The sequence below is a fragment of the Corvus cornix genome, chromosome 6 (assembly GCF_000738735.6).
Source record: "Corvus cornix cornix isolate S_Up_H32 chromosome 6, ASM73873v5, whole genome shotgun sequence".
Classification (NCBI taxonomy): Eukaryota; Metazoa; Chordata; class Aves; order Passeriformes; family Corvidae; genus Corvus; species Corvus cornix.
The window spans coordinates 17,230,922-17,246,321 of NC_046336.1; the positions used below are offsets into that span (position 1 = coordinate 17,230,922).

Sequence of the window (15,400 nt, forward strand, 5' to 3'; positions counted from 1 at the left end):
TCTTTGAAACTGTGAGGGGTTTAGAGTGTTTTAACAAATATTTGGGTGATTTGTAGGCATGGAGGACAGAGGAATACATCTACAAATTTTTAAGGTTGGACTCCTTGATTCTCACTGCTTAATGTTTGGTAGTCATCTATTGTCTGCTCAGTTTCTTGTGCTTGAAGATCTTTGGTTGTGTTGACATTAAAGGGTAATTTGAAGAGGGAGAAAAAAAAGCCAAGTTCTCTGTCAAGGGGATCAATAATTTAATTTAAACAAAACTGTTCATTTCAACAGAGAAATGATCAAATCACACTATTGGGTCTCCATAGGAAGACAAAAACTGGGCATGAGAATGGGTACATAAGATATATATGAGAACAACAGAATTCAGGCTTAGAAAAATTAGTCTCATAGAAATAAAAACTGTTGAAATTCAGTGATCCCTGCAGTATGTACTCAAATATATAAATATTTTCTGCTTTCATTCTTATATACCTCAAACTTCCCAGGAAGATAGCAGTCACAATAACACCATGGAAAACCTCAAATTATGAGGAAAGCAAGAAATAAATAAGAATAAATAAATACCTATACAGGTATCCATTATGTGTGTCTGTGTGTTTAGCTCTTCCCCAGATATCACCCTTATTGCCAAAGAGAAATTTTGGAGGTTTTTACAATCAACACTCTGCTCATGGTTTCAAAAATATTTTTTCATTAGTTCAATGATTTTCAGATACATTTTCTCAGTTGCATCAAGGCCCCAGATGAAATCAAGATGTCCCCATGCAGGAAAATGCTCATGGTAAATGAGATTAGTGATCCGAGGAAGTAGCCTTGCCATGTCTTTTGGGTCTGCAAATTTGTCCTCTCCACCACTCCAAACAGCAGTTGGTGTCCTTATCTCCTCTATCTTGTACACAGGAGGAGCAGTCTGTGGGACAGGGAGGAGAGCTGAGTGAATGCTGTTGTAGCAGAAGCTGTGTTTAGAGAAAGGTTTCTGTGCAAGCATCTCTCTTTGCTTTTTTCTTCTGCACTGCCTACAGTCAAACCATAAGGATGAAGGCCACCCTCTTATTGTTCATTGCCCTAACCCCAGTCCCTGTCTATGGAATAACCCATCCTATTCCTGTTCTTTCTATAAAGCATGGCTAAGGGTTGCCTTGCAGATTGACTCCAGCTTGCACTCCTCAGAGGTGTGGGCAGGGAAAGAGGAGTGTTGGTATTTATCTGTGATGGACTGCGGAGATTTTTCCTGTGTATATTCAGAGTGGGAAGATCTATAAGTTTTTTGGGGGCATGAAGTGCAACTTTTGGTCTTAGTTTTTATGCTTGGAATTTAAGTGCCAAGGAAATAATTTGGCCATTTATAATTTCAATCTAGAAAATTTCTGAGACAGTGTGCAAGATAGAAGTGGCTAATTGTAGCTCTAGAGCCTTTCTGTCTGTGAAAAGCAGCATTTTGGTACAGCACAGGACACTGCAAGTCAAATGTGCTGCTTAAAAGTGAAATGATTGCCAGTCCACTGGAGAGGTCACTGTAGCTCTGAGATCCACTTCCTCTCTTAAATGAAAGGCAAACTTTGAGGATTTTTGGGGTAGTGAAGAGCTCTGTGCTCACCCAGTCCTAGGACTTGGGTGTGGTTCTTATTCATTTCTGCAATGACGTGTAAGTTAACATGTCACTGGGCACACCCCTGCATTGGTAGGGGAGGCAAAATGAACTTCTGTTAATTGTCTGCAGGGTCTATCTCTGCCTTGTTTGTGAATAGGCTTTTACACTTGTGTGTGACTCAGCTGAAACATTATCTGAGACCACTCTCCCCCTTGTTAGCACTCACAGGTGCTAAAATTTGAATTTTTCTATTTCTAGTTTTACCAAGACCCAAGGAGGAGTTCTCAGGGAAGCCATTTTGCCTTACCTGGTTGTATTTCTTCATGTTTTCCTTAGAGCCATAGTCATAAGCTTGAAACTTGTCTGTATGTGCTACCTTTTAAAAGAAAATACAGAATAAAAGTGATGAGAGATGAAGAAGTAGAGTGAAGGAAGGATATTCCTGCCTGTGAGTTAAGCCAAGGCTCAGGTAGTGGACTGTGAGTTACTCCCATACATTCCTCTGGCTGCAGGCTTCCAGGGTGCTGAGGATAGATCACAAGGTAAGTGGCTTCCTTGCCTTTTCTCTTGCTAGATTTCTGTCCTGATCCTTATATTCCAGCCTCAGCATATTTTATTACTTAAACTCTTGTTTTACTACCTTAGGTACCTAAAGTTGGGGTCCCTATTTGTCATGCAGAGTTGGGTTCAGTTGTCACATGGAAAGAGAACCTGGGTGCCTATGTGTCAGGGCTATTACAAGTCTAGTGCAATATGCCTTGTAGGACTGGGGAATGAATACCTGGAGGTGTTTTGTTTGTTTTAGTAATTTAATTCTTTGCACAAACATGACAAGTAATTTCATTTGTGAGTGCTGTGTAATAAAGGGTGATAGAAAGTCAGTGTCTATTAGTTTAGAAAACCTTTGCTTCAAGGATTTAAGTAGCTGGGTATGTGCTAAAAATCTGTATGGTGCATTGTCTTTGCTATTTTATCTTCCTGTATCTGTCTTTGCTTTTTATGCACTTAATTTTGTTAGAGGCTGGCAAAATAGACCATAGAGTCACTAGCTGTCCAAGTTTTGTGTTCATTTCCTGCTGGGAATGCTTGTCTTCAGGAGCACATCTATATTCTAGACCGCATTAAATGTGCAGGTGTTCAAGGCAGTAGGTGAGAAGGTACGATGGTAATTTTCCCAAATCCAAAGCCTCTGGATTTTCCTGCAGGCTGTCAGTTGCATAAAAAGCAGCAGTAAGAGACTGTTTACATGTCAATGTACAGTTATACCTGTTGCCAATGAATAATGTTCTGTACTGATGTTCCAGCAGGGGAATGTCCTACGTACACATCTATTCGACTCTGGAGAGAAAGCAGAAATCTTATAAAGACAGAGATCCAGTGCTGTGACAGAATAAAACTGTGAAGGAAGTGAGTTTCTAATATTAAAGAAGTCAGCTTACAAAACATTTTTTATAGTTCTGTTAAGGAGGTGTTCCAATTCCATCTCCCTGGATTCTTCCTCAGCTATGTTATCTTGCACTGAGAACCACATTAGTGACTTAAGCAAGGCAGGAAATACCCTTAATGGTTTAGCTCTACAATTCAAAAGCTGCTATTGCTTTTGCATTGAACCTTTGATTCCAACTGCTTTCCCATATGTACTTTTAAAAAGGATTATAGATGAAAAAAATGGGGCCCAGTTGTTACAGATACTGCAGTAATAAACATTATACAGGCCAGCTTTTGCATACTTTCGCCACTGTAAAGGGGACTGGCACCACAGTGTTCACAGATTGGCAAACAGAGGGAAAACTCTTCTGTCTCTCCTGTCCCCTCTGAGTGATGCACGAGGGTTTGTGAATCCCACTGTAGGTGTGCTGCACTCCTCAGCACAGTGGAAAGGCTTTCTGTAGCTCTACACCTTGTGGATTGAGCTGTTGGGCCCAGTTCTAAGGTCAACAAAACCAGGAAAATGCCCCTTACAATAGTCTTTGGGACCAAGTTTTGGTGCAAATAGTCTGAAAATTAAGAAAGAGAGTTTTTTCCCTGTCTTTTAGGTATTTCAGTGTTCAGAGGACCCCCAGAGTCTATATACTAAGGAAGGAAACTGGCAACTGTATTGCCAAGAACTCTGACTTCATCACTCATTGTCTCTTTTTAAAGAACATCTGTGTGTGACCAAAATCTGGTTGGCTTAGCCCCAAAAGAGGGTACATCTTGATACATGCAATATAGCTCCAATTTGGATTCAGTTCTTTCTTTCTGGCATTGGAATGTGCCTCATTGATGGTCCCACCCATCCCTAGCCCTAGCCATGCTGCTGCTGTTGGCAGTACACAATGTCCTGGCATTCCCTCAGCCTGCTGAGAACTGTGCTGTGGTTTAGGTGTGTTTACATGCGTGACGGTAACCAGACAAGGATGGAGTGCACAAATGTACCTTCCAAAATCCCTTTCGTTTTACCATGAGTAGGTGTTCTTGCATATACTTACTGTGTTGATATTTTTGATGCTGCCTCCAGCTATGTAACACAGAACATGGGCACAAAACTTATCCAGGCTTGTACAGAGCTGTGTCACGGGTCCTTTCAGAAATTCAATCTGGTGCGCGACTCCTTTGCAGCCAAGTACTAACTGAGGGAAAGGAAAAGTGCAACACCTTTTTTTTCTTCTTACAGAAGAATTTTATGCAGGAAATTGTTGCTAATAGCCTAGCCTTCATAACACAGTATTCAAAGATTGCTGGAACAGCTTACCCTCACAGCACCCCTCAAAACACCCCATTTCCCATAGAGCATAATTTATTCTTCCTCCTTCATATTACTATCACCAATCCTTGAGGAAGCCATCCTTCCATTTCTAGTGTGCTGACCTTAATGCCAACTCCTTTTTAAAGACCCAGAGATCATCATGTCTGTTACTGCAGTTCTGGTTTAGTTCCTCCTGCATGAGGCCAGCAAAATTTTAGTTAAACAGCAGGAGTTCTAAAACAAGACAGTGTTTCACAAGTCTCCTACTTCACTGGGAGCTGCTGCTACAAGCTTAATATCCTGACTATTTTCCCCACAGGATTTAGGAACAGAGTTTTTGAGAGCACTCAATTCATCCAGACCTCAGTGTCAGCATGTCACTTGTTTGGGAATGCTTGGTCTCAGTTTGAGTGAACCCTGTGAAGGTTAGTGAGGCATTGGACCTCTTAGAAGAAAAAATTACATACCCTGAGCAGTGGTTCAGGAAAATTTGTTAACTTAATCAGAGGACTTGTAGCATGTGAGCATACAGTTACTGGGCCCACAGCAAAGAACACTTTCACCCGTTTAGCCAGCTCAGGGTATGTAGAAAATGCTATGAAGCCTGCAAATACAAAAGAGACAGGCTGAGTTAGTGAAGATCTCCTCCACAGACAAATTAAAGACATAAACAGCAGATAGCAAACAAGAAATGATAGTAGATTTTCAGCCCATTGTCTGTTGTTCATGTTTGTGCTGCATGTTTTACTCAAGAAAATTGTTGGAGCTAAGTCCTGAAACTAATTTTATTTAGGAGGCAAAGTTCATTTTGAGGTTTAGAGCATGTCTGGGCATTGTCATTATCAGAACAGTTTTTGTAGGCAACATGTCAGTGAGGTTTTGGAGATAACACCAATTCCCTCTAAAGTTCAAGGAACTCTCATAAAAAATGAGTTTTTCTAATTAGAGTCTCTAAAGATCTATGCATGTTTATGCTTTCACGAAACTATAGAATAATTAGCTAAATAGTGGGAGCTTTGTGTGTTTTCAAGCAATTATTTGCATCACAGGCAGATGAAGAAAATCTAGATTGTTAGTTTATTTTGCCATGAGGGTCTTTAAATACTCTTACGAGAGGCAAAGAAAAAAAAGGTCAGAATTTGTGACAATATATGATTTTTCCACATTTGATTTTCTTTTTTTCTGGGTTGTTTACACTAATGAACTGACAGTTGCTACTTTATAATCTATGTTCATTCATGGATCTTACACATAAACCATAAACACCAAGAACTTTCAACTGATGCTAAAAGAAAGTTAGCTGCATTTAGGGGCCATGAACTGAGTAATAACAAAAGCTGCACCTAAGAAAAAATAAACTACTAATATTTTTGCTTTCCTAATTTTTGGTCTCTGGCACTATGTTTTTAAACAGCAATGTGGCCAGTTACAGCCACTCATGAACTACAATTTAAGTTGTAAGATTGACAGTAAGTCATGACTTAGTAATGTTGAGGTTATTTTTCCTTGCCTTCAAGCAATTTAATTTAAATTAATGTATTCATTTAAATTATTTTGTGGACTGTTTCATCTTTTTGATTTTTCAATCCTATTCACAAGAACAAGCTCCCCAAGGAAGTGTTCACAGCACCAGTTCTGACAGAGTTCAAGAAGTATTTGGACACTGCTCTCAGGTACATGGTGTAAACATTGGGGCTGGCCTGGGAAGGGCCAGGAGTTGGCCTTCAGTGATTCTTGTATGTCCCTTCCAGCTCAGGATGTTCTATGGTTCTATGATTCTAATTGTCTGTCTTAATACAGAAGAACTTCATGTAAATTCCTGTTGCTGAGAAAAATACCCAATGCCAGTACCAGAAGTACCCAGTAAATGACCATTTCTACGTTCTATGAAATTATTTAAAAAGTTGAACTATCACTGCATCCTCTATTAAGTTTATTTGCTTATTAAGGGTAACCAAATCTGATTTTAGAAAAGTTTTGCACATTTTCCAAGTCTCAACCCAGAAAAATCTCTATGTTTTTCTAAGTCTCTAGAAACTTGAAGAACAACAGAATCAGTGGGGAGAGTCACCTACTGATCAAAGAGGAACACCAACGGTTGTGAAAAATTCTCCTGATGTTACCTGAAGCTGACCCTTCCGAGTGACCAATATAGTAAACATCCTTCTGTCCGGTTTTATTCATGATGAAGTACAGCTCTGCTGGAATATCGTATTTACCCATTTCATCGAAGCTACAGGGAGAAACACAAAAAGCTGGCAGACAATTTGACTATCACAGTGAGCTACTGATTGTCAGTTTTGTTCATTGCACCAAGCAGGACCCATTGAAGGAGGAGGTTGCACAGTGTGTCTGCATCCTTGCTTGAGCTGGGGAAGTGGGCAGAGGGGTGCAGCTGTACAGCCTGGCTGCCTGATGCCTTGGGCTCTCTGTGGAGGAGGTGCCAGTTTCATCTGACAGCTGCAGCCCTTGGGGAACTGAATTTATTCAGTGCTTTCACCTGCACATGTTACAAAACACATTTCTCACTTGGTTGAATTCAACTGTGAGAGATCCGATTTCTAGACAAGACTGCTCAGCGTGTTCCAGCTGCGGTTGTTGCTCTCCCTCTCACAGTACTGTCTCCCTTTTCCTCATCATCCCATTTCATTTCCCAGTCTCTGAAATCTCTTCCCCAGCCCATTCTCCCAGCTCTGAGTAGTAGTGAGCATCCTTCTTTTTCTGGTTTTTTACTGTCCTGGGTTGATGTAGATCCTATTCTTATGCTGGTTCAGGTAAAAGCCATCAGGCTGAAGATATCTAGTCCCCCTGGAGTTTCTATGTTGAGTCTTTTGAGTCTTTTTCTCTCTACTGAGTACCTGAACTGCCAGAACTCTTTCTGGCAGGGCTTAAGCGTCTTGTGTTTTAAAGACCAAGTGTTCCCTCTGCTGTTTCCCAACCAGACATCATAGCCAGCATCTGCGAGGAGGAAGCCCAAGCTGTTGTTGGGCAGGTTGGAAATCCAGTGAGTAGCATCTCCTAGAAAAGCATGCTGTAGGAACACGGCAGGCCTTTGCCCTGAAAAACATGAAAATATTCTTATATTGGAACAGCAATTAATGTGTATTTAATATTGGAGTGCAGAGTTCAGTCTGTGAGAGGTTTCCCCATTCAAGAATCTCCCAGGAGAACTATGCATAGATATTGGTTTAAGAAACCTGAAGAATTTTTTCCATGCAAGCAGAAACCATTTAATGACATTTCATAACCATTTTATGACAGGTCTGGCAAATAAAGAATTTACTGAGGATGCCTGTGCTACCTCCTCTTGCACTGGAAAGCCAACTTACAGCCCCTATGCTGAAACCATCTACTCGAAGCTGAAAACTGCTGAAGACATAACAGTGCATGGAAGACAAAGAAAAATTAATCCAAAGAAGGAAATCCATGCTTAGGCAACCACTGAGCAAGGCTGAGAGGCCCCTGATCTAACTCGGTTAGCCTCACTTTGAGAGTCCGGGTGGTCCAAAGGATTTCCAAAAGAGATCCATTTAGGGGAAGGCATCCAAATAAATAATTCTATAATACTAACAAGGACTAATAGTTGAAGTAGCAGTATCCAGGGTACCCCAAAATCCAGATAGAAATTTTTATTCAATTCAGAAAATGTGATGAAACTGATGAAATGCATTTGCTTTTCACTGACTACCTGATTTCTTACCTCCTTCCTTAAGAATATCTCTGTCCTTCAGAAGCCTGGGAATTAATATTCATATGCCTAACCTCAGAGGCTTTGTAGTCAGGCTACTATTTTATATGTATATTATTTAGGTTGTTAATGCACAACCTTTCCAAATCCAGTTTACCAGTCTACCTGCCAGACTGTTTGAGGGAAAAAAAACCCAAACCCAACCCTTGGATATAACACAATTATTAGAAAAGTTTGAAGTAAGGATAGAGACACTGAATGTGCTGACTTCAGATGGATTCAGTATTGGAGTCACCTTTCTGACTAGGTACTCTTGTGGAGACGGAAAGGTATGGAACATGCCATTGCAGGTGCAAAGGGGAAAGATGGGGAATCCATGTAAGAGTTGGCTCTCAGACCTTCCTTGTGCCCTATAACTGTGTCACACCTGTATTTTGGTCATTCCTCCCAGTGGGAATTCTGTAAACACCAAGAATGTATCCATCCTCTGTTGTAACTTCATATTCCTCGCTGGGGTATCCATGATATCGGATAATTTCACTCTGGGAAAGCCAAAGGAGAGTTTGTTAACACGCCAGTTGTCCTGTTCTGGAGCCTAACCAAGATGAGCAGTGTGCATGTGGGATGTGCTATGGTGGTAGTGTAAGACCCTGGCCACAGAGACCATGGCTGAGAATAAACACTACAGGCCTTGTAAAAAGATGAAGCAAAGTCCTCTTCAGACCTGTTTAGGTTTAGCTGGTGGTTGTCTGGTTTTCAGCCCCCTATTATGGGACAAAGCAGAACTGTGCTGAGTGACTAACTCCCTTCTGGGAGATAGTTTGTCATGTTATGCAAGGCTGATTAGGATTGTACAATTTCTACAGATTAAAGACGCAGCCATATCTGTATAAGACGATGTCAAAAGCTGTGGGGACGGTCCATAATGAATACTTTCTTGTCAAAGTGTGGCTAGGCAAGCCATGCACGCAAGGCAAACAAGGGTGGAGATCTAGTCAAAGGAACTAATGAGACCACCTACACCTAATTATGCATGAACTCTGAGGAAATCTTTGGTGACTCAGGGCAAGGCATCTTTGATTAGTTTGCATTGTGAGAATCGGTAGAAGGGGTTCAACCTCCCTTACCACTGTTCTGAGCAAACAGTGGAAGGGCAGGCCTTTGCTTCACTTGAGATAAGAAACCAGCCTTTGCCTCCACTGCAAAGCAATTCTTCTCTGTGGCAGCCTAGACTGTTTGGATAGAAGAATCAAGGTTTCCTCAGGCTAGTGCTGGAGGGTTCTTTGTTCTCTTGCCAGGTTTGCACTCCTCCCCTTATGTAGTAGCCTGAAATACCAACATGTGTTGAGAAAGCTGACTGCAAACAGGTATCATGAGGCATAACATAGCTCCATATTTATCATATATCTGTTGGGGTTCACCCTAAATGCAGGCAGCAGAGGTCTGTTTTTCAGTTTGGTACGGACTGGAGCATGTAGTCTGTTCTCTGTCTGCAGTCCAGGGCTGAGTCTGGCTGCTGGGATCAAAATTCCACAGTCTGGATCTCCAGTGGTCCTCAGGAGGTTCTGGGGAGTTGCCTAGCCTTGGAAGCAAAGGTAGCAGACAGCAGTCCCCATTGCAGTACTATGTGTCTGTCTTCATGCAACATGCAAGAGGCACATCTGTCCCTGGTATGTTCAGAGCCAGCCCTCTCTGTGGCAGTGACCCTGAGGCAGTGGTTTTGGAAACAGCAGGGTGGGAAACAGGAAATGCAGAAGGGGCTCTTCTTAGCTTGCTGGAAAGGACTGTTAGTTATGTAACTGTAAGGGAAGATTTAGAAAGGGAGAGAAGGTGACCCTACTTACAACATTCATGAAACATTCGGGGTCGCGACTCTTCTTACAGCGGCTTGTGTCAGCACTCGGGATGGAGGCTGCTGTGAATCCTGCTGAAAAAGCAATTCCTTGGGAGCAGAGCAGCATGAAGAGGCACCACATCTTGGGGCTGTGTGGAAGAGCACATGAAGGGGTGTTTGTGTTAGGAAGAGAGTGGTGTGGAATTCCACAGGAAGACCCAAGAGGAGTCTCCTATAGGTTGCCCGAAGTCTGCTCCCCAAGGGCTGCTGGAATAAGTACTTGTGTGAGGAGGGGCTGGCTGCAGCTCACCCTGTTTAACAGGTAGGGTTGCAGAACAGGAGAGGAAAACACCTGGGCATATCATGCCATATTCTTATGCCTGAGCACTCTGCAGATTACAAGGGAACTGAGGTTGGTAGACAGGGCCAGCTCTTGGCACGAGCCTAGCAGAAGCTTGACAAAGAAACGTGAGCACCTGAGATGACCATCACCCAGCTTGTCTGCCTTTATCAGTCTCCAACCTTCTGCCAGCAGGAGAGATGAAAGGAGAAGAAAGCACTGTTTGTTTCCTGTCTCCTCAGGAGTGAGGTGAAAGAGATTCAGGATGGCTCTCTTTAGACCTGCCCTTTCTTCCTCTGGGACTGAATGCTATTCTTGTGTCTGTCACTGGTATGCTGGGGTGAGGAATCACATAATGAAGATCATGAAGGGGCCAGGAGTAATTCAGGCACTCTGTGAGGAGGTTTAATGGACTTAAGGCAACATGCTTGCACCACTTCAGTGCCATTTGTGCTTTCCTCATAAGGTGATGTGACCCCGAACATGATAAAGTTCTGTTTCAAATCAGTTCCTCTGAGAATATGAAGGAAACAAGGTGACCATGTGTGGCTCCTCAAAATCCCCGTGAGTCAGTTCCTAGTCAGCCTTACCTTTTGGCTACCAGCCGAGCAGCCATGAGGAATAAGCAATGGATCCTGACACTGCCTTTGTTCTGCCAAGGGCCTGTCTCCGTTACCTCTTAGAAATGGTTGTCCGTAGCGCAAATCTTGTATTGGTCACAGGGAAGTGAGACCTTGCTCTTTCCTGGGATGACTGATGGTTCCAGATTAGCTTTTCTGAATAGAAATTGAGAGTGCAGTCGATCTAGCACCAGTTTATGCCAACTCCACATACAGTAGATATACTTCCCAGTTTTAGTTTTTATTTTCCAGAGCCCAGGTCAATGAGTGCAGGAACACTGCTCTCTCTGAGCTTCCCAGACTTTTTTTTCAACAAGATAATTTTGACTCAAACATCCCTTAGAAAAGAGAAGAACAGATTCTGTGACCCAGATAGTTACTGAGTGTGGTATTATAGTAAGAACTCTTTGAAAAGCAAGAGCTTGCAAGTTCAGTGCTCCTTGCTTATTCTTTCTGAAGAACTGCACAAAAAAAGATTAATCCATGAAGCTCAGTACTGTGCTTACATATTCAGGAAAAGCCACATCATACATCATACATCAAATATTTGTTGTATGCTGTGCTTTAATGTGTGAGGAGAGAATGGCGTCTGTGAGGAGAACAGCAGCCGTCATTCTGCATGTGTATAAAGTCCATAAAGACCAGGCAGGAGACTTAAATGTTCACCAGTAGAATCCATGGGACTTAATGCCATGTAAGGCTTCAGCTCATCATGGCATCTTGTAAGATTGCCTCACCAGTAATGACTGGGAACACCACTGCTCTTGCAGGCTTGGCTTCCTCAGAAGAAGAGGACACGCTTCTGTGACCACGGTGTTTTTGTGTTAGTTCACCCTCCTGTCCATCCTGCAATTAAATTTTGGTGTAATTGTCAAATATCTGCCAACTCCAGCACTGAGATACAAGCCTGCACAGTGATGGGGTTTGCAGCAGTTCCTGAGGACTTTTTGTCAGGGAAGGACTACTCGAGAGCATTCAGCCTTGCTGGGGGGATGGCAGGCAAAGGCAGCAGGTGTGTAGTCAGCAGCAGCCAGCAAGAGTGAGCTTGCACTCAAACCCAAGCTTACAGTTTTTGTTAGGAAGTTAAGCAGACTCAGGAGACAAGTCTTTCTGGAACAAGGCATTAGACATGGAGAATGCAATTTTTAATGATGAACAGAGGTTCTCATGTAGCCACATGTTTCTTGAGTCTGCTTCTAGCATAAGACGTCTGCTATGATGAGACATGGTACTCTGTGAAGCTTATTTGTACTCAGGAATGTTCAATATGAAGATCAAGAGAAAATAAGGAAGCATTCCCCATCAAGCAATTGGGAAGAAGAACAGAATTTGTGGGATGAGAGAGAACTAAATGAGGAAAATACATTTTGACTTTTAGTGATCTTTAATTTAACCTTTATATTTGACAGAACAAATTTTAAGAAGTCAAGCTTCATGAGTCATCAAACAGTTGAAATGAGGCAGCATTTGGAAACACCCAAAACTTTAAACCTAGCATCAAACCACACTTCATTAGATTTCCTTTGTATATCAAATACTTCTTAATTTTTGTTGTCAAAGCAGGAAGCCTCACAACTTCATACTCAGGCAGTGCAACACTGTTTTCTTTCTGTTTTACTCTGTTCTAGTGGGAGTAAAATATGCCTCCCTATCCCTGCACTGGGAATCTCAATTTGGCAAGAAAAAGTTCTACTAATATCTCAGCTTGTTTTCAAATCACTACCAAGATTAGTTGAGGCAATGAAGAGGCTTATTTAACCCTCTTGTTAAGGTAAACTTTCCTCAACGCACTCTGTGATCACCCGGCTTAGCTGGCATGGCTTATGGACTTCCAGATATTAACCTTTTACTCAGGTGCAGGGGGCCAAGTAGCATCAATCTTCGCAGGCCACTGCTCCCTTAAACTCAAGGAATAAAGACATGAACAGCTGATTTCATCCAGTGAGATGAAGTCATAAGTAACTATTGAGCATGGTGAACTATCATAAAAGAATATGCTTAGATGGTAAAAAGATCAGAGAGACAAATGCCCTTGAAAGTTCCCCTGCATGCTTTTAAGATTTAGTGAAGCTAAAATACAAGCCATTCTGAAAATTGCCCTTCTATCCTTGTGCCTTAAGCAATCTAAAATTTATTATATAGAAGCTTTAAGGCATACACACACCGACCAGAAGAGCAACTGTGACTAAACATGCATGAGAATATGCTGCCTTACTCACTAACAAAACATACATATGCATTGTATGGAAGGAACAGGAGGTTCAGATTGCACACGTTTCAATACTTGCACATTCATTCCCTTGTTCTCAGACTGAAGAAAACAAGTAGAAAAAAATTAAATAGTTGCCCTTTTCCTTCCTTTTGTGCAGGTCAAACTTCTTTGTCTTCTAGTTCAAGCAAAGAAGCACTTCTGTGCCTAGCAATAGGCTTACAGATGAGAGAGAAAAAACACTGTTTATTTTTACTACCAGCTGCACAAGAGCAAGACATCACATCTTTATGGAGACAGGATATAGAGAAAGAGACCATGAACGTGTATGTATAAGTAACTTACCTCTGCTTTGATTGCCTTGCTTCTGTCTTCTGCCACGGTCCCTGGTCCTTCTCCACCAGCAGACTGATCCACTGGCAGCAACCTGCGCCGACAAAAGGAAGTCAAAACAAAATGAGCAGTTCAGGGAAGCAGCTGTGAGTGTCATGAGTTGGCAGCACGTATTGTAGAGCGTGTTTAAGTGCTGATTTGGCAGTATTTCAGAAGTGGGGAAATCTTTGTGATGACAAAGATTATCTGGTTTAATCCACCACCCCAAAATGCAGCTTGGAGCAGGAGAGTGTACTGTGTACCTATAAATCAGTGGTCAGCATGTTTAGCTGGGACCTGGGTGTTACAGGTCACTGGGTCTGTGGCAGACCTTGATCTGTACTGTTACCCACCTGAGGGGCTGCTTCAAATGTAATCTTTTAAGATGAAAAAGAGGAAGTGTCCAGCTTTTCTCAACATAGTGTCTCAAGAACACTGACTCTGCAATTGCTTTTCATTTGGTTTATGTTAACTTTAACATTACAGACTGACCTAAGTCTGTTTTCCAGTGAGCAGCACAACTCATGAAACCCAGCTTATTCTGCATTAATCATACTCCAGTGCCAAGGAAGGCTTGAACATGACATGTAACCTTTCTCCCAGTGAGGGTACAAACAAGTGTTCTTGTTTATCCTAAGCCATTTTCATCACCTCTGAAAACATGGTATCTGGAGATCTTTGCTTAACGGCTGAATTAGCTGTAGTCAGCCTGGGGGCTCTGTCCTCACTGAGATTGGCTTGATGACCATGGGCAGAAGGACTCGTTCCGTGTCCTTGGGCAGCTGGGCTATAAACTAAGTAGAATCCTCCTACGTGAGGATCAGCCTGTTCAGCCAATTAGCTCACAAGTGTCTTCAGAAGAGCTTGAGTTTCATCATGGATTGATGAGCATTTAGAAGAACACCAGATAAGAGGGATGTGTTCTTGGGAACACCACTGCAAACAGTATGATGCCTTTGACTACCAGGGGAAGGAAAGGAGTGAAACAACAGGATGTCAGTGACAGCACAGTAACAGCTCTGTTTTACATACAAAGTAAAAAACATTGTCTGGAAGAGCGGAGAGAGTAGTTTGGTAATTTCTCACTGAAAAGCATTACAATTTGACTTCTCTGATATCTGTAAGATGATAACTATAATCAAACCATAAATTAAACACTCGGAAGGACTTCTGCAACATGATGTCTCATCCCTTCTCATGTCCCAAGGTGGGATCAACAGTCCCCATGATGTGTCCAATGCTGTTTGGTCAACCTGCTTTTACTGACTTTCCAGAAAATTCAACTCCCTGCCTCCTTTATGGGGTCTCAGGTTGAAACACAGCTGCACATTTGCAATCTTTTCTAGGTTGCTTTAGGGAATGCTCTGTCTGCTTTCAGGTATGGTGTTGCATTTAGTATGGAAAGCTTTGAAAACTTACAAAGTAGGTCTCAAGTACTCATACATTTTCCGTACAAGCAGTGAGTTGGTTGAAAGATTGACTCTCTGAAGGGTATTTGTCTCCAGGAATTTGTATTTGGTGGAAGGAATGTCCTTGTCTGGAGGGGAACAGTTTTGCTTGGATCAAACTCTAGTTACATTTGTGAAGCAGAACGAAACAGGACAGCCTTCAGCAGTGGGTTCAGGAGATGAAACAGGCCTGTTGTTTGTCTTGGAAGGGAAAGGTGCAGAAGTGGTAACAGCCATGGTTAATTTGTTTGGCTAATGAACCATTACTCAGAGTGAGACACGGGTCCTTTGGTCATACAGTGTCACCAGTGAACTGTCCCAGTGTAGCAGCTGCACTGTGCTGGCTAGCACCCCAGACTTGGCCCACATTAACATTTCGTTGAAATGGACAGTGAGGGTGTCATGCTGAAAGGAAACCCCTGAATGCACTGTGTTTCTTTTCACAGAGAAGCTAATGGAATTTTGTTTTGGAGGGATGGTGACCTATAATGCTGTAACCCAATAACCACAGAGGTTACCCTTCAACTGAGTGGTTTTGTGCTGTAACTACCTGTTTGAAAC

The 15,400-nt window shown here is 42.2% G+C and overlaps 1 protein-coding gene across 4 annotated transcripts; it reads right to left on the reverse strand.

The window, feature by feature from the left end:
• Positions 1-227: 227 nt before the first annotated feature.
• Positions 228-13,517, reverse strand: LOC104696575 (lysosomal acid lipase/cholesteryl ester hydrolase-like). Of its 4 annotated transcripts, XM_019293950.3 has the most exons (12): positions 13,365-13,517; positions 11,548-11,656; positions 10,781-10,966; positions 9,861-9,999; positions 8,444-8,558; positions 7,187-7,385; positions 6,452-6,561; positions 4,796-4,932; positions 4,072-4,212; positions 2,867-2,938; positions 1,908-1,976; positions 228-919 (listed from the first exon to the last, which is right to left on the reverse strand). In XM_019293950.3, exons 3-12 carry the CDS (start codon positions 10,804-10,806, stop codon positions 686-688), a joined length of 1,242 nt encoding a protein of 413 aa, XP_019149495.1. In that variant the 5' UTR covers positions 10,807-10,966; positions 11,548-11,656; positions 13,365-13,517; the 3' UTR covers positions 228-685. The 4 variants fall into 4 exon arrangements, with proteins under 4 accessions (XP_019149495.1, XP_019149496.1, XP_019149497.1 ...); XM_019293951.3 differs by lacking the exon at positions 11,548-11,656; XM_019293952.3 differs by lacking the exon at positions 10,781-10,966 and having other exon boundaries at positions 13,365-13,516.
• Positions 13,518-15,400: the final 1,883 nt, after the last annotated feature.